This window comes from Triplophysa dalaica, chromosome 7, assembly GCF_015846415.1.
Source record: "Triplophysa dalaica isolate WHDGS20190420 chromosome 7, ASM1584641v1, whole genome shotgun sequence".
NCBI lineage: Eukaryota > Metazoa > Chordata > Actinopteri > Cypriniformes > Nemacheilidae > Triplophysa > Triplophysa dalaica.
Genome location: NC_079548.1, coordinates 15,966,087 through 15,992,253, shown reverse-complemented (window position 1 = coordinate 15,992,253; position 26,167 = coordinate 15,966,087). Strand labels below are relative to the sequence as shown.

The 26,167-nt window shown below is 37.3% G+C and overlaps 1 protein-coding gene across 1 annotated transcript; it reads left to right on the top strand.

The window, feature by feature from the left end:
* Positions 1 to 989: 989 nt before the first annotated feature.
* si:ch211-198m17.1 (mucin-2) lies at positions 990 to 25,640 on the top strand. The gene is made up of 19 exons (XM_056752272.1): positions 990 to 1,179; positions 9,319 to 9,525; positions 10,296 to 10,502; positions 11,273 to 11,479; positions 12,228 to 12,437; positions 13,208 to 13,417; positions 13,754 to 14,194; positions 14,309 to 17,701; positions 17,812 to 17,913; positions 19,403 to 19,509; positions 19,789 to 19,847; positions 19,937 to 20,082; positions 21,235 to 21,369; positions 21,589 to 21,631; positions 21,858 to 21,895; positions 22,040 to 22,136; positions 22,326 to 22,512; positions 23,797 to 23,811; positions 24,538 to 25,640. Exons 1-19 carry the CDS (start codon positions 1,125 to 1,127, stop codon positions 24,664 to 24,666), a joined length of 5,988 nt encoding a protein of 1,995 aa, XP_056608250.1. The 5' UTR covers positions 990 to 1,124; the 3' UTR covers positions 24,667 to 25,640.
* Positions 25,641 to 26,167: the final 527 nt, after the last annotated feature.

Genomic DNA, 26,167 nt, shown 5'->3' with positions numbered 1-26,167 from the left:
AAATCAGAAGGTATAAAAATAGGAAGTTAACCATTACTTAGATTTTCCATAATGGACATTTAAAGGTTAACAAGCAACAGATCTATGACGTCAAACTAAATATGTGTTCTGCTGTTATTCTGTGAGTTCAGTTTCACTGCAATTTTAGCATGATTGGTCTTGCATTGTTCCTAGATTCAAAGCAGACAGTAGATTTAATTAACATCTATTATCAGCTTTGTCATATTTGTCATATTTTTTTAGTTTACATTGTCTATTATAAAATGATGTTCTGTGTTTTAACATGCTATTATAACTTTTTATTCAGCAATTTAGGAAGCAAGGGAATTAAAATTGTATTTTAAGCCGATGACAACTTTACTGCTTTAATATGTAATACCACTCAAGTACAGGTTGCATATGTCTATACCAGTGGTTCTCAAACCTTTGTTGTTGCTGTTGTAGGGGCCCCCTTTGTGAAGGGTGCGGCGCTTTGTGCCCCCCAAATAAAGACCATATCTTAGAAACTTAGAATTTGGATTAAACCAAAAACGTATTCAGTTACAATGCTAGAAAGTCGAATCTTGTGGTTGGTGGGCTTATTTTTCTAAAGTTTGGTTGCAAATAATTTATGATGTATTTCTATATTTCATAACATACCACAAAATATGTGCCCCCCCTGGATCTCTCTTGGGGCCTCCAGTTTGAGAACCACTGGTCTATACTACTATTCGTTCAGCCTACCAGATCAATCATCTGGAAATAAATCTCAATAGCCCATCGGGAGCAACGTTGTAAAAAAATAAAATAACATAACAGTAATATAAGCCTGATACTACTACTACTACTACTATAAACAATAACAAAACACAAGAAAGTAGCCATAAGTGAAGCATTGCCATCACCTGTGCTATTTCACAACGGTTTTATTGCATGTAGGTATCCTCCTTCTTGGAGGCGTATTTAACTGGATCACTATCAAGGACTCTTTGAAACCACCTGTAGCGGATCTGTACTCTCAGCACAAATGCACACTGTGTAATAAACCTCTGAAAGCCACCGTGTTGAGGAAAACCGAGACATCCTCTGATCCAGAATCAGTTTTTTTCTATTTATTTGAATGAGCGTCACTCCTATGAAACATAATGTTATTGATGCATCGATTGTTGATCGGCCTATTAATATTCATCTCGACACCAGGTAAGCCATCATTTCTATTTAACATCCGTGTGTGTGCTGCTTTTAGATCTGAAATAACCATATTTAATAATGCATTTCTATTTAATAGACAAACCAGTGATTTGATTTGACTTAAGATGGTGCGCCAGGTTGTTTAAGGACCATGGACAGTCTCATCCTTTGGACATATTCATAATATTTCCATCTTTTTTATAACATACTGCTTTTAGCTCGATCTCTGCCAGGAGGTTGTAAGAGTCAAACTTTTGCTTGAAAACATCAAACAAACGCGACGCATATTTGAGTAATGCTTGGAAAGACTTTGAGCGCAGAGATTAGGAGGAATAACAGATGAAATCACTATTAACGTCTCTTGTATTCACTTGTAATCTATTGTAGTTGAGTTTGTAACTATTCGAAGTTGGGAGTGTCCCGAAATCTTGCGTTGGTGAGCATCATTTTCTTTTTATTTAGCGTCACGCTCCGTCATACATTACAGTGTTGTTATAAACCTAGATACCCTTAAAAGTGACAGCAGTTTGTTTGCTTCCTAAGAGTTTTACAATTTATTTTGTTTCACGCTTGTTATTTTGGGGCTTTGGTGAGGGTTCTCGGTGTATCACACACACATTCACGCGTGACTTTGAGACTCTCAAATGTTCATTCACGCGCGCACTTGCTCGTGAGTCAGCTTTTGGGAATTGTGAACGTCACATTCTTTTGACTTAAGTACCTCAAAAGTATCAAATGTCATATTTTGTCATTCAGAGAAAGTGCATTTGTGTTGCAGCATTGAACGTGTTGGCCATATCTAAGTAGAGCAGTCATCTGATAGGCTACTCCCTGATCTGACTCCCTGATAAATCAAACATTCAACTCAAACTCCAATTTATAAAAGCAGCATTATGGTAGACCTAATATAACACATTTATTATATATACCGAGTCACCTGAAATCAGAAAGCAGTTCTGTTAATACCAGCATGAATGTCAATGAACGTACTATAAAGGACACACATGGCCCTCAGACCTAATTTAATGCATAAATGATACAGAGTCACCTGAAATCAGGAAGCAGTTCTGTTATTACCAGAATGAATGTCACTGAATGTACTAGAAAGGACACACGTCACATGGCCCTCACGCACCTCAGGGCTGTTTGTGTTTCTAATAAAGTAATCACACTGTGTGTGTTTAAAGTTCCAGGACTAGGGTAAAAGAATATCCTGGGAAATATCCTGTTGCGTGGTCTGACATCAGGTCTAGATGTGGGCAGATCAATCGACCCCCTAAATATAGAAATAAAGAGAAATACGGATCGACGAGAGATGGAAAGCTTTAGGTAACAGGTTTTGTAAAAGAAGGGAGCGAATACAGAACGGAAAGTCAGATGAGATGAAAGAGAGAGGAAATGACATGCATATGTGGAAGTGTGTCAGTGAAAAAGTGTGTGTGCGAACGCAGGAGAGATTCTTTCCTCAATAACGTTCTAATAGGTTTAGTAAACAGTGCATGATGTTTATTTGTGAGAGATGTATGCATATATATGTATGAGTTATCCAGAAGCCATGGAGGTACAGATATGTGGGCTGGAGTTTTGCGGATTGTAAAATAACCCTTTGTTATCCTTTGTTTTGAAGGGTGCTGTAATCCAGACAAAGTGCTGTGATGCTAATCTGTGTATTTGATGGATAAAGAAGGTCTTTAAAGGAGTCAGTGTAGTATAATAAAGTCTGTTTTTTAAATCAATTGGTTTTAAACCGAAAAGAGGGATACTTGATAGTTTTTATATTCTCTTCTCTTCTCTTCTCTTGGATTAGATGTCTAAATCTCGTCTTTAATTGGACAGCATACGCTGGCTCTGCTTTAATTGGATATGATAGAGTGCGAGCTGGTCTTGTGGGTCCTAGCGCAGGAGTGCTGCTCATGGGAACCATCTGTTACCTAAGAGCCATTTTGAGCTCTGTAAGCCCTAATAAGCAAGATAGAGTAGGAGAGAGTATATGGCATCATAATGGGCTCTTACGTTGTCTCTCCGTGGCAATATTAACCAATGTAAGAGACAAAGAGGGAGTTAAGTGAAAAGAAAAAAAACAAAGGCAATGGGTCGATTACTGTAATGAGGAGGCTCAACAACTAGAATATGGGCAGATGAGTTATGCATAATTGTGAAATGCTTGTGTGAAAAACAGAGTGATAGGGTGTAACATCCACATTTCACATTTGTGACCCTGGACAACAAAACCAGTCTTAAGCAGCACAGGAACATTTTTAGTAATCGCCAAAAATACAGGGTATGGGTGAAATTGACAGATTTTTATTTTATGCCAGAAATCATTCGAATATTAACTATCTATGAAGATATTTTATAAAGTTCCTACCTTAAATGTAAAAAAACTTTATTTTTGTGAGTGGATGGCCTGCTCCAGTGCCTCTAATCAAAGCCGATTTTCTAAAAAAAAAACTCAAATTCCAGCTTGGAAAACATTTGTTGTTCCACCAGATATTGTCCAATCCTATTAAACCATATATTAATAGAAAGCTTATTTCCTCAGATGATGTAAAAATCTCAATTTCTAAAAATTGACCCTTATGACTGGTTTTGTCGTCCAGGGTCACATTTGTGGTCATTAACATCTTTTAAGTTGCAATGTGGTTTCAGTTTTGAGTCCAGCCCCTAATCATACTCTGTTCTTGACGTATGAACAGAAACATGATGTTTCAAGTATCCCTTGTCCCCCAAAAATCTTAATGCCTCACATGGCTCCATATTTTGATTGTGAGCAGTTTACTTTTACTTTATTTAACAATTCAAGGTTTTCCTTTTTAAAATTGCATAGTTGTTCTTTTGAGTGGGCCTTTGTCCCAAACCTACAGCCGGTTTACTTGGCACACACTCAAATCTGAATGCATTGGCCTGATTGCTTTGTTGTGGCTAACTGAATAAAACTGATCTGTTGCCATGCAGAGCGCAAATCATAGCGTATGTGGATTTAGTTTTAAATTCATAACTAGTTCTGGAACATCAGGATCTCCAAATAGTAGTCACGTAAGTCAAACTCTATTATATTGATATCATAAATACTGATAAGTGGTTGCTAAAGGAGGAACATATTGAATGGGAAAATATGTTACTGCCTAGCAAGAGAACAAGGAAAGATAAGACAGAGGAACAACAATTTCATTGGCAGGAAGTTAGGGGCGTTGGCTAAATTCTAACAATAAGGGGAACACACAGTTATGAGTTTAAGAATATTTGTGTCTATTAGCATTGTTTATACAAAGTACCCTGTAAAATCGATTGATATCATTGTGTACGGACTGATGAAGTGTTCCACTTAACGCTACTGCTGTAATAACCAGGAAGTTGCAAATGTCATTTCATTAACAATCGTAGGTAAACATTCTTCTGATAATGATCTGAATCACACATGTGTAGTTACAATCATTATCTATAGTTCTGCTTTAGCGTGAAAACAGTCTCGATAATTTATTAGCATTGTTGACACTGTATTTGGGTCAAACTGCACCTGCTATAGGTGCATAGTTAGAGCTGTCAATTAATAAAACATTTATCTTGAAACAATCTCATGATAAACTAATTAGTTAAACAACTTGAACACAACTTTCAAAATATCAACAATTCTTAAGACAAGCCTCAAATGAGAGTGGTAATATAATACATTGCATTCGTGTAACACAAAAGAAAACCTTAAATAAACATTAAAATGTTGCATTGAAAGTTAATATTGAATATTATGTTACAGTCACATAGTCTGTGTACACAAATCGTCTGTCCGCTCTGTGGGGCGGGACTACGAGCACACAATACATTGTCGCATTATTCCTGCTTAACTGTTTATTCACTATACGTTTGCTATCTCTCTCTCTTGCTCCAGCGTGTTGATGTGTGCGCATGCTCCATCTCCGACTCTCCCTGGTTGATGCGTGGGCATGCTCTTTCATCTCGTTCTTGTGGGTTGACGCGTGGACGTGCTTTTCCAGGAGAATTGTCCAATAAGGGTGTAAGAAAAGTTGTTACCTAAGGGAATTTCATTTGCGGAAAAAACTTTCCGAAACCTATACGAGCGCTTGGGGAGTGAATCGAGGACAGAAATATTATGTCATATGTCCAACTCGTTTTTTGACAAGTTGACCATGTCAAGCATGTGAAGTCAGCACGTTTAACATTGTAAAGAAGTCAGAATGCATTGAACACTGTGGCACCTCCCCTTTAACCGATTTAAAGGTGCCTTAAGCCTTGAATACACTTCCTGACATCTATTCAGATTTTTCCCCAGATTTCCTGTCTGGATTAGTCGTCAATTGTTGCAGAATTGTCTCCCGATTTTGGACTGTCAGAGCAGATTTTTTTCTCATAAAGTTGTGTAGTTGATGATGTGTATAGACTAAATTTTTTATCTGCAGACTATCGGAGGATATTAAAACATGTTTGATATTTTGAGGCAATTTTACAACACATACCGCGCCAATCTACTCAGTACCACATTAAAAAGTGCACCAGAGATGTCACTCGGTATATGCGGTGTGAGAAATCACAGGATGCGAGCTGTTACTTGCGCGTGTTGTCAGATTTTACCAAAAAAAGCAATGTAAAACAAAAAGCTTGTATAAAAAGAACAAATGTAAATGTTTTATATTAACATAAATATTTATTCCCACAATTGCCTGCTTTTATATCTACATAAACCTATTCACTTTACAAACCCAGCCTAAATTATCCTCTCAAGAAACACGCAAAACATGGCAACACGCAAAGAGATCGCTCTGCAAACATATAAACACACAACGCATTTGCAGGTATAGGTTTGTTAAAATTGCAGAACATAACAAGTCTTTTGTTGCCCTAATACTACTTTTGTGTATTGAATGGTGGGTGTTAAATACCCGAAACGCATGCGAATGGCAGCCATGGCTCTGAGCTCTGCTATTCTTCTCACTATCACATATGTTTGCACTATGTATGTACTTTCTTCTGCACTGGAAGCTCCTGTAGCCAAGACAAATTCCTTGTGTGTTTAAACATACTTGGTAATAAAGCTCCTACGTGTCAATTATCAGCGTTCCGGATTTTTGCTAACAAACACGTAATAGCGTATGGCGAAACTGGACGTGGTAATATGCTGACCAAAACAGAGGCGCGCAGTTACGAGGCTATAACACCACTGCACCTATATCTTCTTCACATCCATGTTTGTTTCGTTGTTCATGTGTCTCCTTGCATCGAGGCACGTTTGCTAGTGTATGATACCAGTCTTGTGTATTTTAGCCTTAACCGTTTACAAAGTTGGCAAGTGTATGATGACTAGTTTTTCAAAATCTGTTCAGTAGTGTATTCCAGCCATCAAGCGATTTCTAAATACTGCCGTTGATATTTGAAATCGACGATCAAATAAACTCGCCCCTTCCTGCATTGCTCTGCCCTCAAAATAAAGAATGTGCGACACACACACACAAAGAACAAATGTTCAGCAAATAATAGCAAAATTGTTTGTTCATGTGCTTTTTTATTTTCAAATAGCATTTCTCATAAATCACTTACTGTACCTTTAATTAAAAAAATTCCAAGACATGACAATATCTAAGTGCTGTGTCATATGTAGCCCCTTTAAGAAATAAATAATTAGAACTTTATAAATATAAAACCTTCTTTACACTCACTATTGTCACCAATGCAATTAAAAGGCTTTATAAACAAAGAAGTTAATTAAATGGAGAGAAAGAGTTATCAGAACTTCAGAGAAAGTGACGCATGCTCTTTGTTTGCGAGAGAGAAAATGAGCAAACATGTATGTGAGTGTTTGCATGTGCATGAGTGTGCGTGTTTCATACAGAGGGCCAGCATGATAGATGATTGTGTGCTTGTGGGAGTGTGTGTTTATCTGTGGGATGGCATGTCTGTGGGAGGTGGAAGTGAAATCGGCTCACAGTTGTAAGGTTTTCCTGCTGCCTGGCGTCAACTTTGCTCCTTTGAAGTAGTGAGCCATAACTGCAGAAGGCTTTAGCCTCAGGGCTATATAGATCTCCCTGTCAAACACCCCACATTTTACACTCTCTGTCCGCCTGTGTATGTACGTGCTTGTGTCTTAAGAAGAATTCTTGGCTTTAATATAAAAACTGCAACAAGTATTCAAATAAATAATATTTAAATGTATTTTTATTGCCAAAGTTTCAGTAAATCTGCCACTGTAGGTATTTTTTGTGTGGCAGGGAGTAAGACAAGCTTCAAGGTCATTTTATACCTTTCACACACACAGTTTCGAAATAGAGGCTGTACTGTACCAAGCAATGGTGGAATTTGGTTAGAGGAGATGGTGTTGAGACATTGGCTGCTCTGGTAACAGTACAGAACCATTTAGTCTCCCTTTGCCCCACATTAATGATTACTGTCAACATGTTGAAATTTTAGGACAACCCCAACAATGAGCTCTCTCTGAAACCTGGTACTTGCATAGGTTTTGTGTCCATACAATAGAAGTGGATGGGTGACGGCGCTGTTCGGTTACCAACTTTCATCAAAATATCTACTTTTGTGTTCTGTGAAAGAAAGTGCAGGTTTGAAATCAGTAAATGATGACAGAATTTTTATTTTGGTGTGAAAAATCAATTAATATTCACATTAAACAAGTATTGCAAAGTGTTTATATTGATGCTTATTAAGCATTCGCTTATAGAAATGATGGAACGTGGCTTGACCTATGCTGTGGTCAGTAGTGAAGTGTTTTGTGCAATTTGACCCAAGCAAGCTCAGTCTATCTCAGTTTCCTGTGTGTGCTGTGAGCTAGACCTGATGTAACCCTCTCCGTCTGGATATACTCTGCGTCTGGAAAGGATTAGCAAATTGTAGGCTAATCACCCCGAGTATCCCCACAGCCTTGTTGGTTCTCAAACGCACATGCTGCATTCACTAAAACCAATGATGTTTGTGCAAAAATTACGTTTCGATTTTATTGGGAGCGTGAAAAATATATAGGACCGCTAAATTAGTTAGAAATTATATTTTTAGTGTATGTTTTATAATGGTGTATAATAAATGCCAAAGCTGACATATTGTACAGAGCTAGTAATTATTCAAATAAGTTTTACATTTTGTTTTCATATTTCCTCTTCTGATATTCTGATTTGCCCACAGCGCCTCTAGTGTATCTTATAAAGAAATGTTTATGGGTAAACAAAATAAACATCTAGAATTTATTTCATATTAAAATCTTGAACCCAAAAGTCACTAAATGTAAATTTTAGTAAATAGTAAAATATACTTTAATTACTAAAACATTTAATCAAAGATAAAAAAAATGTATTAACAAAAATCACTTGTTAAGCAGTTAGGGTTACCCAGATTCACAATGTTAAGTTTATAATATAGATTTATTATTTGAGCTGTCACAACAGATTTCCCATAAAGTTGTCTAATTAACCTGCAATTTTATGTTTAAAATAGAGATGGCGATAGAGAGCAAAAAGTTACAAATTGCAGCTTTATCAAAAACCTGCATTTATTTCAATTCCAAGAACACCGTGTTTGATTTTTATGGTTGACATATTTTTTATTTTAAAAAGTGGTGTTTAAATAGATTACTTCACATTTTCCACGATACACTAAGGTGCTGTGTCCACCGAGGCGCATTTACGCTGATCATTGGAAAAATGCATAGCACCATTGTGTGCGTGGTAAAAAAGTGGTGGCGGCAGCAGTAAATGCCTCGGTGCATGAAGGTAACAAATTATTATTATGCAAATAACCAGGCAGTGCTTCATTTCTGCAGTTTTTTTCTGTGTATCTGCCTGTATTTGATTCTCTGAGTTATATCGAAAGCAAACAACAGCAATAACTTTGCCTGAAAGCTGTTTTATGTGAGCTTTGAAGTTCATTTTTCTTTTGTGTGTGCTTTGGTTGCTAAGCAATAACACTATTAGACCACTGCATGTGATATTTCTGTATCACTGTTTGTTCCTGGAAAACAACAAAACTTCTTACCAGACATGATGTGTACTTTATAGAATTTCCGTGTGTACTGCACCTAATTCGATGCTACATGGGATTATAGGACAGTCACACTTCAAATTTATATTTTGCTCCAGGATTGTATGAATTTTCTGTGTTGTGTAGCGCCTGACTAATTTTTCTGTGTTTTCACAGCCTTGATCAATTTGGTAACAAGTGCAGACACATCTATGTCAACAAGTTCCACATCCATAGACACGGCTGCTGTTGCAACTACCACAAATTCGACTACTACACATCCTCATACATCATCAGTGGGAATCATTACAAGCACAACTATTAATACAAACTCAGCAAACACGAAGAATTCTACAAGCACAACCCCTATTAGCTCTACTGGTGGTAAGAGAACGTCTGTCTGACTTCTTCTAGTGAAACTTCAGCTGGTTCAATCATAACTCTTCATTCTCCTTAGTCAAGGATTCTTATAAGAAATAACATCAAGAGAAACCTCAAACTTAACTTTGTTCAAAAATAACTTCAGCATCACCATACCTGCATTCACTAAAAACAAAGATGTTTGTGCACAAATTACGTCTCGATTTTATTGGGGGCGTGACAACTGAATTGGTCAAAAATTATATTTTTATTGTATGTTTTATAATGTCTTGACATTATTTTCCCAAACTGACATATTGTACAGAGCTAGTAATTACTCAAAAAAGTTTTACTGCTTTTTGTTTTCATATTTCCTCTTCTGATATTCTGATTTGCCCACAGCGCCTCTAGTGGATCTTATAAAGAAATGTTTATGGGAAAACAAAACGAACATCTAGAATTTATTTCCTATTATAATCTAGAACCCCAAAAACACGAATGTAAATATTAGTAAATAGTAAAATGTACTATATTTACTAAAACATTTTATTAAATATATACATGTTTTTTAAACAAAAATCACTTGTTAAGCAGTTGCGTTAAAGTCAACGTTACCCAGATTCACAATGTTAAGTTTATAATATTGATTTATTATTTGAGCTGTCATGACAGATTTCACATAAAGTTGTCATGGGATTATAGGACAGTCACACTTCAAATTTATATTTTGCTCCAGGATTGTATGAATTTTCTGTGTTGTGTAGCGCCTGACTAATTTTTCTGTGTTTTCACAGCCTTGATCAATTTGGTAACAAGTGCAGACACATCTATGTCAACAAGTTCCACATCCATAGACACGGCTGCTGTTGCAACTACCACAAATTCGACTACTACACATCCTCATACATCATCAGTGGGAATCATTACAAGCACAACTATTAATACAAACTCAGCAAACACGAAGAATTCTACAAGCACAACCCCTATTAGCTCTACTGGTGGTAAGAGAACGTCTGTCTGACTTCTTCTAGTGAAACTTCAGCTGGTTCAATCATAACTCTTCATTCTCCTTAGTCAAGGATTCTTATAAGAAATAACATCAAGAGAAACCTCAAACTTAACTTTGTTCAAAAATAACTTCAGCATCACCATACCTGCATTCACTAAAAACAAAGATGTTTGTGCACAAATTACGTCTCGATTTTATTGGGGGCGTGACAACTGAATTGGTCAAAAATTATATTTTTATTGTATGTTTTATAATGTCTTCACATTATTTTCCCAAACTGACATATTGTACAGAGCTAGTAATTACTCAAAAAAGTTTTACTGCTTTTTGTTTTCATATTTCCTCTTCTGATATTCTGATTTGCCCACAGCGCCTCTAGTGGATCTTATAAAGAAATGTTTATGGGAAAACAAAACGAACATCTAGAATTTATTTCCTATTATAATCTAGAACCCCAAAAACACGAATGTAAATATTAGTAAATAGTAAAATGTACTATATTTACTAAAACATTTTATTAAATATATACATGTTTTTTAAACAAAAATCACTTGTTAAGCAGTTGCGTTAAAGTCAACGTTACCCAGATTCACAATGTTAAGTTTATAATATTGATTTATTATTTGAGCTGTCATGACAGATTTCACATAAAGTTGTCATGGGATTATAGGACAGTCACACTTCAAATTTATATTTTGCTCCAGGATTGTATGAATTTTCTGTGTTGTGTAGCGCCTGACTAATTTTTCTGTGTTTTCACAGCCTTGACCAATGTGGTAACAAGTGCAGACACATCTATGTCAACAAGTTCCACATCCATAGACACGGCTGCTGTTGCAACTACCACAAATTCGACTACTACACATCCTCATACATCATCAGTGGGAATCATTACAAGCACAACTATTAATACAAACTCAGCAAACACGAAGAATTCTACAAGCACAACCCCTATTAGCTCTACTGGTGGTAAGAGAACGTCTGTCTGACTTCTTCTAGTGAAACTTCAGCTGGTTCAATCATAACTCTACATTCTCCTTAGTCAAGGATTCTTATAAGAAATAACATCAAGAGAAACCTCAAACTTAACTTTGTTCAAAAATAACTTCAGCATCACCATACCTGCATTCACTAAAAACAAAGATGTTTGTGCACAAATTACGTCTCGATTTTATTGGGGGCGTGACAACTGAATTGGTCAAAAATTATATTTTTATTGTATGTTTTATAATGTCTTGACATTATTTTCCCAAACTGACATATTGTACAGAGCTAGTAATTACTCAAAAAAGTTTTACTGCTTTTTGTTTTCACCTGATTTGCCCACAGCGCCTCTAGTGGATCTTATAAAGAAATGTTTATGGGTAAACAAAACGAACATCTAGAATTTATTTCCGATTAAAATCTAGAAGCCAAAAACACGAATGTAAATATTCGTAAATAGTAAAATGTACTATATTTACTAAAACATTTTATTAAATATATATTTTTATAAACAAAAATCACTTGTTAAGCAGTTGCGTTAAAGTCAACGTTACCCAGATTCACAATGTTAAGTTTATAATATTGATTTATTATTTGAGCTGTCATGACAGATTTCACATAAAGTTGTCATGGGATTATAGGACAGTCACACTTCAAATTTATATTTTGCTCCAGGATTGTATGAATTTTCTGTGTTGTGTAGCGCCTGACTAATTTTTCTGTGTTTTCACAGCCTTGACCAATGTGGTAACAAGTGCAGACACATCTATGTCAACAAGTTCCACATCCATAGACACGGCTGCTGTTGCAACTACCACAAATTCGACTACTACACATCCTCATACATCATCAGTGGGAATCATTACAAGCACAACTATTAATACAAACTCAGCAAACACGAACAATTCTACAACAAGCACAACCCCTATTAGCTCTACTGGTGGTAAGAGAACGTCTGTCTGACTTCTTCTAGTGAAACTTCAGCTGGTTCAATCATAACTCTTCATTCTCCTTAGTCAAGGATTCTTATAAGAAATAACATCAAGAGAAACCTCAAACTTAACTTTGTTCAAAAATAACTTCAGCATCACCATACCTGCATTCACTAAAACCAATGATGTTTGTGCACAAATTACGTCTCGATTTTATTGGGGGCGTGACAACTGAATTGGTCAAAAATTATATTTTTATTGTATGTTTTATAATGTCTTCACATTATTTTCCCAAACTGACATATTGTACAGAGCTAGTAATTACTCAAAAAAGTTTTACTGCTTTTTGTTTTCATATTTCCTCTTCTGATATTCTGATTTGCCCACAGCGCCTCTAGTGGATCTTATAAAGAAATGTTTATGGGAAAACAAAACGAACATCTAGAATTTATTTCCTATTATAATCTAGAACCCCAAAAACACGAATGTAAATATTAGTAAATAGTAAAATGTACTATATTTACTAAAACATTTTATTAAATATATACATGTTTTTTAAACAAAAATCACTTGTTAAGCAGTTGCGTTAAAGTCAACGTTACCCAGATTCACAATGTTAAGTTTATAATATTGATTTATTATTTGAGCTGTCATGACAGATTTCACATAAAGTTGTCATGGGATTATAGGACAGTCACACTTCAAATTTATATTTTGCTCCAGGATTGTATGAATTTTCTGTGTTGTGTAGCGCCTGACTAATTTTTCTGTGTTTTCACAGCCTTGACCAATGTGGTAACAAGTGCAGACACATCTATGTCAACAAGTTCCACATCCATAGACACGGCTGCTGTTGCAACTACCACAAATTCGACTACTACACATCCTCATACATCATCAGTGGGAATCATTACAAGCACAACTATTAATACAAACTCAGCAAACACGAAGAATTCTACAACAAGCACAACCCCTATTAGCTCTACTGGTGGTAAGAGAACGTCTGTCTGACTTCTTCTAGTGAAACTTCAGCTGGTTCAATCATAACTCTTCATTCTCCTTAGTCAAGGATTCTTATAAGAAATAACATCAAGAGAAACCTCAAACTTAACTTTGTTCAAAAATAGCTTCAGCATCACCATACCTGCTCCATACAAATGTGGGCCAGTCTATATAAACCTAGCTGAAGTCAATTTTATTTGTAATTTATAGTTTTTAACATAATATCATCCTACATAATATAAAGAAATTAAGACGTTAAATGGTAGTATTAACCGTGCTGCATATCCATTAGGAACCACCACTAATTCTTCTTCTATCACATCAGGTCATGTCACAACTCCACCTGCATTTTCAACTACTGCAGCCAACACCATAAGTCCACCTGAATCTACAGCTGGAACTGCTACAAACCATCCTACAACAGCCACAAATCCCCCTGTTACCACATCAGGAACTGCTTCAATTCCATCCTCAACTGCAGGAGAAAATGTCACTTCTACTCTTTTTAGCACATCTGGCAACACAACAGTTGTTGTCAATACTGCTACTCTGATTACTCCAGTCAATGTCACGCCTACATCAGGAAACCCTGCAACTACACTCATAACTACCCTAAGCAAGGCTACATCTCCCTCCTTTCCCACACATGTTTCCCACCTAACTACACCTGGAAATGCCACAGTTCCACTGGTAACCACGCCAGGCAACACAACGTCAGCCCAGACTATTCCAGTCAATGCCACAACCCCACCTCAGACTACACAAGGTAACATTACAAGTGCACCCATAACAACACCAATTAATTCCACTAATCTACTTATGTAAACATCAGGAAGTATCACTAATCCACCGCTAACATTTCCTTCACTAACCACACTAGGTAACGCCACTGTCTTACCTACAACTTCTTTTGACAATGGTACCATACCTGCTACAGCTGACCCTCAAACTACAACAGGCAATGCCACATCTCCATCACTGAGTACAACTAACATTTCTATAGTTTCACCGACTGTAGCACCAGGAAATGCGACCACACCACCCCTTATTACATCAGATAACACTACTACACCACATATAATTACAACAGGAAATGCGACCACACCACCTCTTATTACACCAGTAAACACTACTTTACCACATATAACTACACCGGAAAATGCTACCACACCACCTCTTATTACACCAGGAAATGCTACCACAACACCCATGACTACTATTGGAAACAACACAAGACATCCCCTCACTACCACAGGAAATGCAACCACATCACATATAACTACACAAGGAAATAATACCACACCACCTATAACGACTATAGGCAACAACACATCACAACCCCTCAATACACCAGGAAATGTTACCACACCACCTATAATTACACCAGATAATGCCACCACACCACCCATAACCATACCAGGAAATGATACAACACAACCCCTCAATACACCAGGAAATGTTACCACACCACCTATAATTACACCAGGAAATGTTACCACACCACCCATAACCACACCAGAAAATGCTACCACACCACCCATAACCACACCAGGAAATGCTACAACACAACCCCTCAATACACCAGGAAATGTTTCCACACCACCTATAATTACACCAGGAAATGTTACCACACCACCCATAACCACACCAGGAAATGCTACAACACAACCCCTCAATACACCAGGAAATGCTACCATACCACCTATAATTACACCAGGAAATGTTACCACACCACCTATAATTACACCAGGAAATGTTACCACACCACCTATAATTACACCAGGAAATGTTACCACACCACCCATAACCACACCAGGAAATGCTACAACACAACCCCTCAATACACCAGGAAATGTTACCACACCACCCATAACCACACCAGGAAATGCTACAACACAACCCCTCAATACACCAGGAAATGCCACAACACAACCCCTCAATACACCAGGAAATGCTACAACACAACCCCTCAATACACCAGGAAATGCTACCACACCACCTATAATTACACCAGGAAATGTTACCACACCACCTATAATTACACCAGGAAATGTTACCACACCACCTATAATTACACCAGGAAATGTTACCACACCACCTATAATTACACCAGGAAATGTTACCACACCACCTATAATTACACCAGGAAATGTTACCACACCACCCATAACCACACCAGGAAATGCTACAACACAACCCATAACCACACCAGGAAATGCTACAACACAACCCCTCAATACACCAGGAAATGTTACCACACCACCCATAACCACACCAGGTAATGCTACAACACAACCCCTCAATACACCAGGAAATGCTACCATACCACCTATAATTACACCAGGAAATGTTACCACACCACCTATAATTACACCAGGAAATGTTACCACACCACCCATAACCACACCAGGTAATGCTACAACACAACCCCTCAATACACCAGGAAATGCTACCATACCACCTATAATTACACCAGGAAATGTTACCACACCACCTATAATTACACCAGGAAATGTTACCACACCACCTATAATTACACCAGGAAATGTTACCACACCACCCATAACCACACCAGGAAATGCTACAACACAACCCCTCAATACACCAGGAAATGTTACCACACCACCTATAATTACACCAGGAAATGCTACCACACCACCCATAACCACACCAGGAAATGCTACAACACAACCCCTCAATACACCAGGAAATGTTACCACACCACCTATAATTACACCAGGAAATGCTACCACACCACCCATAACCACACCAGGAAATGCTACAACACAACCCTTCAATACACCTGGAAATGTTACCACACCACCTATAATGACACCAGGAAATGCTTCCACAACACCCATAACCACACCAGGAAATGCCACCACACCGCCCATAACCACACAAGGAAATGCTACAACACAACCCCTCAATACACCAGGAAATGTTACCACACCACCCATAACCACACCAGGAAATGTTACCACACCACCCATAACCACACCAGGAAATGCTACAACACAACCCCTCAATACACCAGGAAATGTTACCACACCACCCATAACCACACAAGGAAATGTTACCACACCACCTATAATTACACCAGGAAATGTTACCACACCACCCATAACCACATCAGGAAATGCTACAACACAACCCCTCAATACACCAGGAAATGTTACCACACCACCTATAATTACACCAGGAAATGTTACCACACCACCCATAACCACACCAGGAAATGCTACAACACAACCCCTCAATACACCAGGAAATGTTACCACACCACCCATAACCACACCAGGAAATGTTACCACACCACCTATAATTACACCAGGAAATGTTACCACACCACCCATAACCACATCAAGAAATGCTACAACACAACCCCTCAATACACCAGGAAATGTTACCACACCACCTATAATTACACCAGGAAATGTTACCACACCACCCATAACCACACCAAGAAATAATACCACACCGCCCATAACTACTATAGGAAATGCTACAACACAACCCCTCAATACACCAGGAAATGTTACCACACCACCTATAATTACACCAGGAAATGTTACCACACCACCTATAACCACACCAAGAAATGCTACCACACCGCCCATAACTACTATAGGAAACAACACAACACATCCCCTCACTACCATAGGAAATGTTACCACAACACCCATAAACACAACAGAAAATGCTACCACACCACCCATAACCACACAAGGAAATGCTACCACACCACCCATAACCCCATCAGTAAACACTACCACACCACCCCTATCTACACCAGGAAATGCTACCACACCACTCATAACTACACAAGGAAATACCACCACACCACCTATAACCTCACCAGGAAATGCAACCACACCAATCATAACTACACAAGGAAATGCTACCACATCACTAATAACTACTCAAGGACATGCTACTACACCGAACATAACTACACCAGGAAACACTACCACACCGCCTATAACCTCACCAGGAAATGCTACCACACTACCCATAACTACACCAGTAAACACTACAACACCACCCATAACTACTATTGGAAACAATACAACACATCCCCTCACTACATCCGGAAATGGTACCACACCACTTATAACTGCACCAGAAAACATTACAACACCATCTTTCACTACACTGGTAAATGCTACGACATCACCCATAACTACACCAGGGAACTCTACAACAGGAATTGCAACCACAGGCAATTCTACTTCTGGACCTACTAACCCAACTAACCCCACAACCCCACAAGGTGTGTTGGAATGAGTGTGCTGTGTGTTTGTGTGTCTGTTCATATAGTGAGGGTCCTCACAAGTGCCCTTTATACCTTCTCTTTTCTTTCTTTTTCTTTCTTTCTTTTAGTTACTTGTCCTGCACTGCCATGCCCAGCTCTCAGTGTCTGTGTGAATTCCATCTGTCAGTGTTTGCCAGGAAACTTGTTTGATAATGGTGCTTGTGTTGTAAGTAAGTATCAAATGTGATGCCCGTCCATCACATTTTCTCTCCCTTACATAAAACCACATATGAGGCTCATTAGTATTCGGAATTTTATTCTTTTCACTGGTATAAACAATTAAACAGTAGTCTCAAACTCGGTTTTGGGGAGGGCCAAAGCTCTGCAGAGTTCTGCTCCATCCCGCACCTGCTTGGAAGTCCCTAGTCATCCCAAAGACAATGACTTCACGAAGCTACACAAGAATCGGCTGGCGGATGACATCTAAGTACAGTGAGAGCAATTCGTAACAATAAGTAATTTGCATTTGAATTGCTCTCGGGGTACATTGATGTCATCTGCCTCGTTTCTTGTGGCGCCGCATGAGGTCAAACAAGCCTCTTGATACGCTTGATCAGGTGTGTTTCATTAGCAGAGCTGTTGCCCTCCAGAAATTGAGTTTGAGACCATTGAGTTAAATGCTTATGCTTACAAAGATGGGTTGACAAATCTTGTTGTGAAACCTGAGTTGTGAAAAAACTCACTGTATACTAGGGTGTGCTACGGTAGCATCGCAATGATAAAGCTTCAAAATACCAAGATGCCTCTCTATTTTTGAAACGGTAGTATCGTAGTACCGTAGTTAATGTTGCATATGCGCATTGATATTAATTTGAATATTACATCTGCCTTTTTGCGGTGTTCATCTCCTAAATGAATGTGTGTTTTGAATGACTCAGACGAGTTAATGATTCAATTTGGCGTTTGAACGAGTTGGTTAAATGATTCACTTACACAGTGGAAAATAGACGCCACCTACTGTCCGTCGTAGTTCTGCATCTAAAGTAAGCCTAATATATAACACAGATGTATCAATAAATTTGTGTGTCCAACATTTGAATTAGTTCCTACGTGAAAAATGATCTAGTGTGCTTTAGTATATACTACAGTTAACTGCTAAAACTCATAGATACTAGTGTTTTTGAGTCTAATCATAGTAAATATTGAAGAAAACCACAGTATTTGCTAAAATTTATCCAATCGCTACAGTTAATTCAACAACATATTCTAGTGTAAAGTATAATACAGTTCACTATATTGAATACAAAATGTTTAATGTAAATCTGTGGTATAGTATCGTAAAACAGGATTATGGTATCGTGACAACCCTACTGCATACACAATCAGATCCCTGGAATCCGTAGCTATTTAACAAGGTGGCTTATTCATATGAATTTGTAGGTATACAAAAACGTACGATTAGTATAAAAAAGCAATGCTGAAGCCCTGCCCCTAACCACAACATCATTGAATAAGCCAAAATGAGCTACATTGTAAAAAAAAGACCATGGGATTGTGTTGGTGTATATGAGTTAACCAATGTTTTGATTTGAGTGAAAAACATCTTTTCAGTTTTGGATGAACAGTTCTTCTACATTGAAAAATAGTCTTATAGTAAGAATTGTTTAGCTATCGCATTTTTTTAACATCAAACTCTCCTCACAACCTGTTTATTTGCAGCCAAAACCTTCCCTAGTATGCTGCGCGTGAATCGCACTTTTCACCCCAAAATGATGAATTCCGAATCCAACGAATTTAAGGAATTTGCAAAGGAGATCATCTCTGCGGTAGGTCACAAAGTTGTATGCTCAAAACTAACATCAATTAAGTACAATATGAGAATATTTCTTATATTCTTATGTTCTGTATACAAGAATATAGACAATTTGTTTCTATTGTTTTGGCAGTATACCGACTTTAATAGTTTCACATTAATGTGAATAAAGACTCAATGAGCTGCCTTTGAGTAAATAGTTTCACTTCCAAAAACAAATCCCTATCCTGGATCAATATCCTTCAATTTCTATTACTCTATATCATCATGCTCTCCTCCTCTTTTCTCCTAGGTAAATACGACTATGCGTAACCAGTCAAGCTACATTAATAGTGTGGTTCTTAAGTTAGAGTAAGTAGCTCTTCCAACTGTACTTGAATTAAGCTTTGTAAATGTTTATTATAGTTGCCAGTTACTAATCTCTGTGTAAATATTTCCAGGAGCGGCAGTGTAATAGCTACAGTTAACAGTTTTTTTGAAGCTAATTCTCCAGTTACCCAGAAAACCTTTGACGAGACTATACAGGACGCTATAAAAAATTGCAGTGAAAATTCCTGCCGCATTCTTGGTGATGCTACGTACACTGGTGAGTAACACATGACCTCTCATTCTCATATTCAATCCAATGGTGAACAAATGAACTAACAGATCTTTACAGCAGAAGTTAAGTAGAACATTTACATTGCATGATGCTTTAGTATTTCTAGCACTATATATAACCCTAAAGATGCCAATATGCTTTTTACAAACTGATACAGTACAATTGCAAAATGTAGGTAGCAAAGGTGTTTGTTTAGGACTGTGGTGAGGGTTTTCAATTTATTTTATTTTTAAATCTTAAATAAAAAGTGAAATCTTAAAGATACTGGTTTAACATTTTTTTATAATGTGATTAAGGTTCTGTTAGTTGTATTTTGTTCAAACCTTTGTGTAGTTTTAAAAACTAAAAGTTTATCTGGACCAGCGTTGAATCAGCATGGCTTATATTTTTCCAAATTGGTCTATATATTGTTATTGTGATATTCTTCAGATCAGGGTTCCCCAAACAGGGTTTGCAAAACCCCTGGTGGTTCGTGAGAGAATTGCAGGGTTTTTTTGAGCCGTAATACTGTAATACATTAAAAACAATTATTGTAAAGAAAGGGGTCGCACACCGGCCACGCTGTCACGCCATATTTCTAAAATTCAAACATATTGTTTTCTTTAACAGTACACGCACTGGCTGCACCCTGCGACGTCTGGCATGTCACCCTAATATTTCATTCAATAGAATTGTATACAGATAAATCAAATTAAAGTTAAACATGCAAATGTGCTATTTAATTTTTGAAATACTTATTAAAAATATCAAGGGTACTTCAAGTCAAATGGGTTCAGCCTACAAAAAAGTTGAAAATCCCAGCTTTAGATGATAAAGGTTTTCCGCAACTTGACATGCTTTTATTATTCTTAATCTTATACTATTTTATCATCTTTTTACCAACAAATTCCTGTAAAAAAGCAGTAATGTTTGGCAGCTGGTGCACTAGAAGAAAATGCAAAGTAACATTGTTTTTAAAGTATAGATTACTTGGTTTTCCTGTTATTTTACATATGAACTTCAAAAATGTGAAAACTGTGCAGAATTAAAACTGTAAAATCAACTGTTATTTTACAGAATTTTACTGTGATAGGTCAAAAGAGACTTAAACGGTGGCCAGTTAAAGGAATTAACATATTCCTTTTCCCCTTTTGATAGTAAGCAGCCTGTGTCAGCAGTTTCCTGCTCCTTGTGATAACACCTCAACAGTTTGTGGCATGAACAATGGTCTTGTCAACTGTGACTGCAGACCTGCCTATGTACCCAGTCTTTACCAGAGCAGGAGCTGTGTAGGTGAGTGACTGTGTAAAAGTAAAGAAACACGGATGAAGTACAGTTTGGGGGAAATAATCAATTGTGTTTGCCTTTATATTGTCTATTGCAAAATAACTATTTATGTGTATGTATTTAACATGATAGAAGAAATGCATAAGATTTAAAATCTAAGTGAGTTCCAGTAATGAAGTTTGCTCAAGCTTTCTTCAATTCTCCCTCACTTTATTCCTTTCATAGTCTGCCCCAGTGGCCAGAAAGAGGACAAAGGGAGCTGTGTTCCGTGAGTACCTTTTTAATTTTTATTAATTTAGATCAACTCTCAAACATCTATGCAAACTTTGTGTGTTTGTCTTATGGATGAAATGTGTACACAGAGGGCGACAGAAATTCATTGGTTGAAAGCACAACAAATATGTGTCATAGAAACTACCGCCCCCTTGTGTCATGGCAATATTAGGTCATCGCAGTTTTCATGCAAAGCTTTTCCATTTATTTACCTTTTTTAGATGTCCGTTTGGCTATTCTGGATTCAACTGTAATGACTGTAAGAAGCCTTTTTTTCATTCATTTACTATTGAAGCAGTCATTTTAATGCATTAATTTTATTGGATCCGCTTGTATTGAATAACTGAGCATGTAGACATGCATATTCTCATATTTGTGTAATGAACATTCTTTCTCTGTCTAGCCTCTCTGTTGGCTCTAGTGGTAGTGGCGTGTGTCTTAGGGGGAATTCTGCTCATTGGCATTTTGGCTGTTCTCATCTACATCTGTGTGACTAATAGGTGAGTGTTCAACATACAGTACTCATGCATGAAACCCATCAGACCTGAATCTGTCTTTCAGTCAGCACTTTTTGTTTGCAATATGCATTGGCTGATCACTGTGGTCAGGTGTCCGTGCCAACTGAGACTGCTGGTCAGCTGACCAGTCCAGAGCTCACACCTGATGACTGTGTGTGGTTGTGTTTCCAGAAGGGAGAAGTCTCAGGATAGATTTTACAGCACCCCATACCCTATTGAGAACATCCAGTCCACGTGGTCCTCGCAGGGTATCGCCCCTATTCCTCGTGCCACTCTGGCTTCCAGTTCCAGCAATAATGCCGGTGACATCTCTCTGGAGATGACAGAAGGGGCGGGCAAAAGAAATAACAACGGATTGGTGAGTGCTTCGCCTCCAGTTAAAATCTGCATAAATTAACCATTATCTCACATAGCAGCTACATTCATCTTTAACTTACAGTGGGTTAATAATTCAAGTAAAAAAAAAAAATTCAAGCTTGTTTTTAATTATTATTAAAGTTGTGATTATTATTATTTTGATCATCTTAATAAGAGGCTTCCATTAAAATCTAAATGGTCATTTTAGTGAAGGACAAACTTCAGTATTACTGAAGCTTTTCACTCTGTGACGTTGCTATCCTGAAGTGCTTACTAGTGCTTTCTGATAAAGATTTTGATTTGCTCAAGCAAGATCAACTATGAATGTTTGCCTCTGTAAGCTTTGTGAATATAACAATGCTAATATTATTCTCTTGCTATTCAATAATCTTGAATCTAAATAAAATTAGCCCACTGTAAACTAGAGGTCTGTACATCTCTTAAACTCACAAATATCTTGTCTCATACTAACACCAGTATCAGTGTCACAAAAGTAATTTCAACACACTAACAGATACTAATGCTATTTTTAAAAACAGAACTAAGTCCATAATCGAATCTGTACTCTATCTGCCAAGCTGACTTCTGACATATTCCTTTTTTAACCAAAGATCAGATTAATATAATTTTCTTCCAAGTATTACTTAAATAACAGACTTTAAATCCGAGATGCTGTCCAACTACAGCCACACACAAAACAGGTATTGTATAACAATAATAGAACAACTGAAGTTTGCAGTTAACATGAAGTCAAGAAAGATCAATACAGCCTAAAGTGATAGTTCACCCAAAAATTGAAAATTACTCACCCTCTCGTCATTTCAAACATTCTTTCTTCTGTAGAACACAAAACAAGATATTTCGAGAAAGTTAGACAATGGAGGTACCAATTGACTTTTATTGTACAAAACCAATGCAAGTCAACGGGTACCGCTGTTGTTCGTTCAGCAGCATTCTTCGAAATATCTTCTTTTTGTATTTTGTTGATGAAAGAAAGTCTTACAGGTTTAAAATGACAAGAGGGTAAGTAAAAGATAACAGGATTTAGATTTTTGGGTGAGCTATCAATCTAATACTTGGAAAACTGAGGTTACCCTCTACAGATTTTTTGTTACGGTTGTCACAGTCACAGCTTGGTATAATAGAGTTTTTTGATCACCTAGTTCTTAAACAAACCTATTTGTGTGTATGTGTGTTTGTGCATGTTTTTGTCATGTTGTGTATGTGGTATCCCGTGTGCTTGGTTTTGCATGATTCCCCCTCACATCATGTTCTATGACTGTAGAAGATTAGAGGAAAGGTAAGTCACAACCCTGTTCCCTCTAACCCTCCCAATGATGAAAAACCGTGTGTGCTGGTGTGCGCTTTTCAAGCTCCTTTTACCTTTCGAAGGAATATTCCGCGATATATGCAACTTAATTTCCATGACATACACTGCCCTCCCCAAAAATAGTTTTTCAGAAAGGTTTTACATATCGTCTGTTGGCTTAAAATACTGTATGTCATTGTTGTCCATTGGTGTTGCTGTGTTGGGATGGTCAGGTTACTTTTACACAGGTCACAATTAGGATATTACATACAATAGTTGACACGTTGTCGTGACATCCATCAACAGTAGACCTGAAAGTCCTGTACAGCTTTGCATGAGCATTGGCTTCAGTGACATGATGCAACTGAAACCAATGCCTGCTTTGGTTAGGACAAACTCAAATTGTCACAGATCGGATAAAGCTTGAATTGTATTTTATCCAGAATATTCCTTCAGTATTTATCCTTACACTTTGTGACTGTACGATCTCAAGTGCTTCGATTTTGATGTTTGCTCAAGCAAGATCAACAAGGTCTATATGCCAAGGTGAGCTTTGCTTGTCAATATAACCAGTTTATTTATGGGCGTAAGTTATTGAAATTTTCCTGCATGCCGGTATTTAAATAGTATGTGGATGGGGAGTGTGAAGCGGTGGTGTTGTTTTTGTTAATGTATTTATCTGCATGTGGATAATACGGAGTGTCACCTCTCCTGTAGACGGGCTCGTATGATCTCACAACGGATGGCATGAGGACCTTTAAAGGGAAAAACCCCTCACGGTACTCGTACTTGGTAGGTCAGGAAAACCCCTACTACCTGGACGGAGAGGAGAGGAGAGACACATGAGGAAAGATGGAAGGCTTGGCTACAGGTGTATAATGCACGGGCTTACGCGTAAAGGGATTAAGAATAAACAGTGCAATAAAGCAACATTATAAAAGAACTTGGATCAAAAAGTAGAACTCTTCTTGTTTTAAATATCTATTAATTCTCAACATCTCTCTCACCCAGGATAAAATGCTCGCTTCCTTCAAGTGCATTAATGATTGGGTTATACTTTTACACAGCATGCATTTACTGAAGCATGCTCATTTAGCTAATGAGAGCAGTGAACATGTTGACGTTTTTATTTAGTTTCATGTTGAATGTTTTGTTACGCGCCGGTCATTTTTGTTCAGATTTCTCGCAAATGTTACTTCTACTGAAAATGCTTTGTTATGAAGGATCAGGTGTTGAGACACATTTGAAGTTTACAACCAAAGATACTTTATTATGAAGAATTACAACAAATGTAATTTATCTAGCTAACCTGTGATAGGTGTGCGGTAGAGTGACGTTCTGCCACCGTCTAAACTTTACTTTGTTGCTGAGCAGTGAGCATGTTTCTTCACACAGTGATATCAAATATATGATGTATGTTTGCGTGTGTGTTTATGTGTCTACCTTTTGAGATGATGTCTACCAAGAAAGGTCTTAAACTCTCAGTCTTGAATAATTGGCTGAAAGCTCCAAAGAATTGTTTTATATCAGGAAGATTCATGTCAACAGAAAATCGCTGTGTCTGAATGTGATGTTGTTTTTTGAATGGGAGATTTATGCAATAAAGAGGAGCTTTTAAGGAGGCCTCCTTTTGTAGTTGTGCCAATCATTATATTTATTCAAATTAAAAAACGTTGTTTATTGGTTCATATTTACTAATTTATGTTTTACTGGCTGTGTTCTGTATGTATAGGCTTTTGTTAAAAAATGCTCTTTTGAAACAAAGTGATCATCTTATTCTGTATACTGAAAGGAAATAAAGCAAATATATAGTTGTTTTACATTTATTATTTATTAAGTGTATGCTTTTTGTGTATATTATGCACGTGCACACTGTATCTTTCTTTCTTTCTTTCTCTCCAGTCACAAACACTCATATGGCCTGAGAGTTGAAAAGTAAAGATGAACTCGATTTTGTGTAAGGTTTAAATTGTATTGCTTTAATATATACACTGTAATACTGGAAAATAAGTTCTTTATACTGTCTCAAATAAATGTAGGTGGGGCTTCTCTGTCTTGATGAAGAACAATAGGTCTTACTAGAATGTTGATTCTTATAGTCTTAATAGTAGGATTTGAACCGTACAAAGGACACATTTTTCACTGAAGAACAGGTCTTATGAAAGTTGTGTGTTAATCTATCCCCCATTAGGATTCAAAGCTTTACTTATTTACTCATTAAATAAATGTTTCCTTAAATACACAACATAAAGACATCTATATATCAGTCAGGTCAGGGTTTTGAGCTTTGCATCCAGCCCATAGGCTGTGACCCTGGACGACAAAACCAGTCTTAAGGGTACATTTT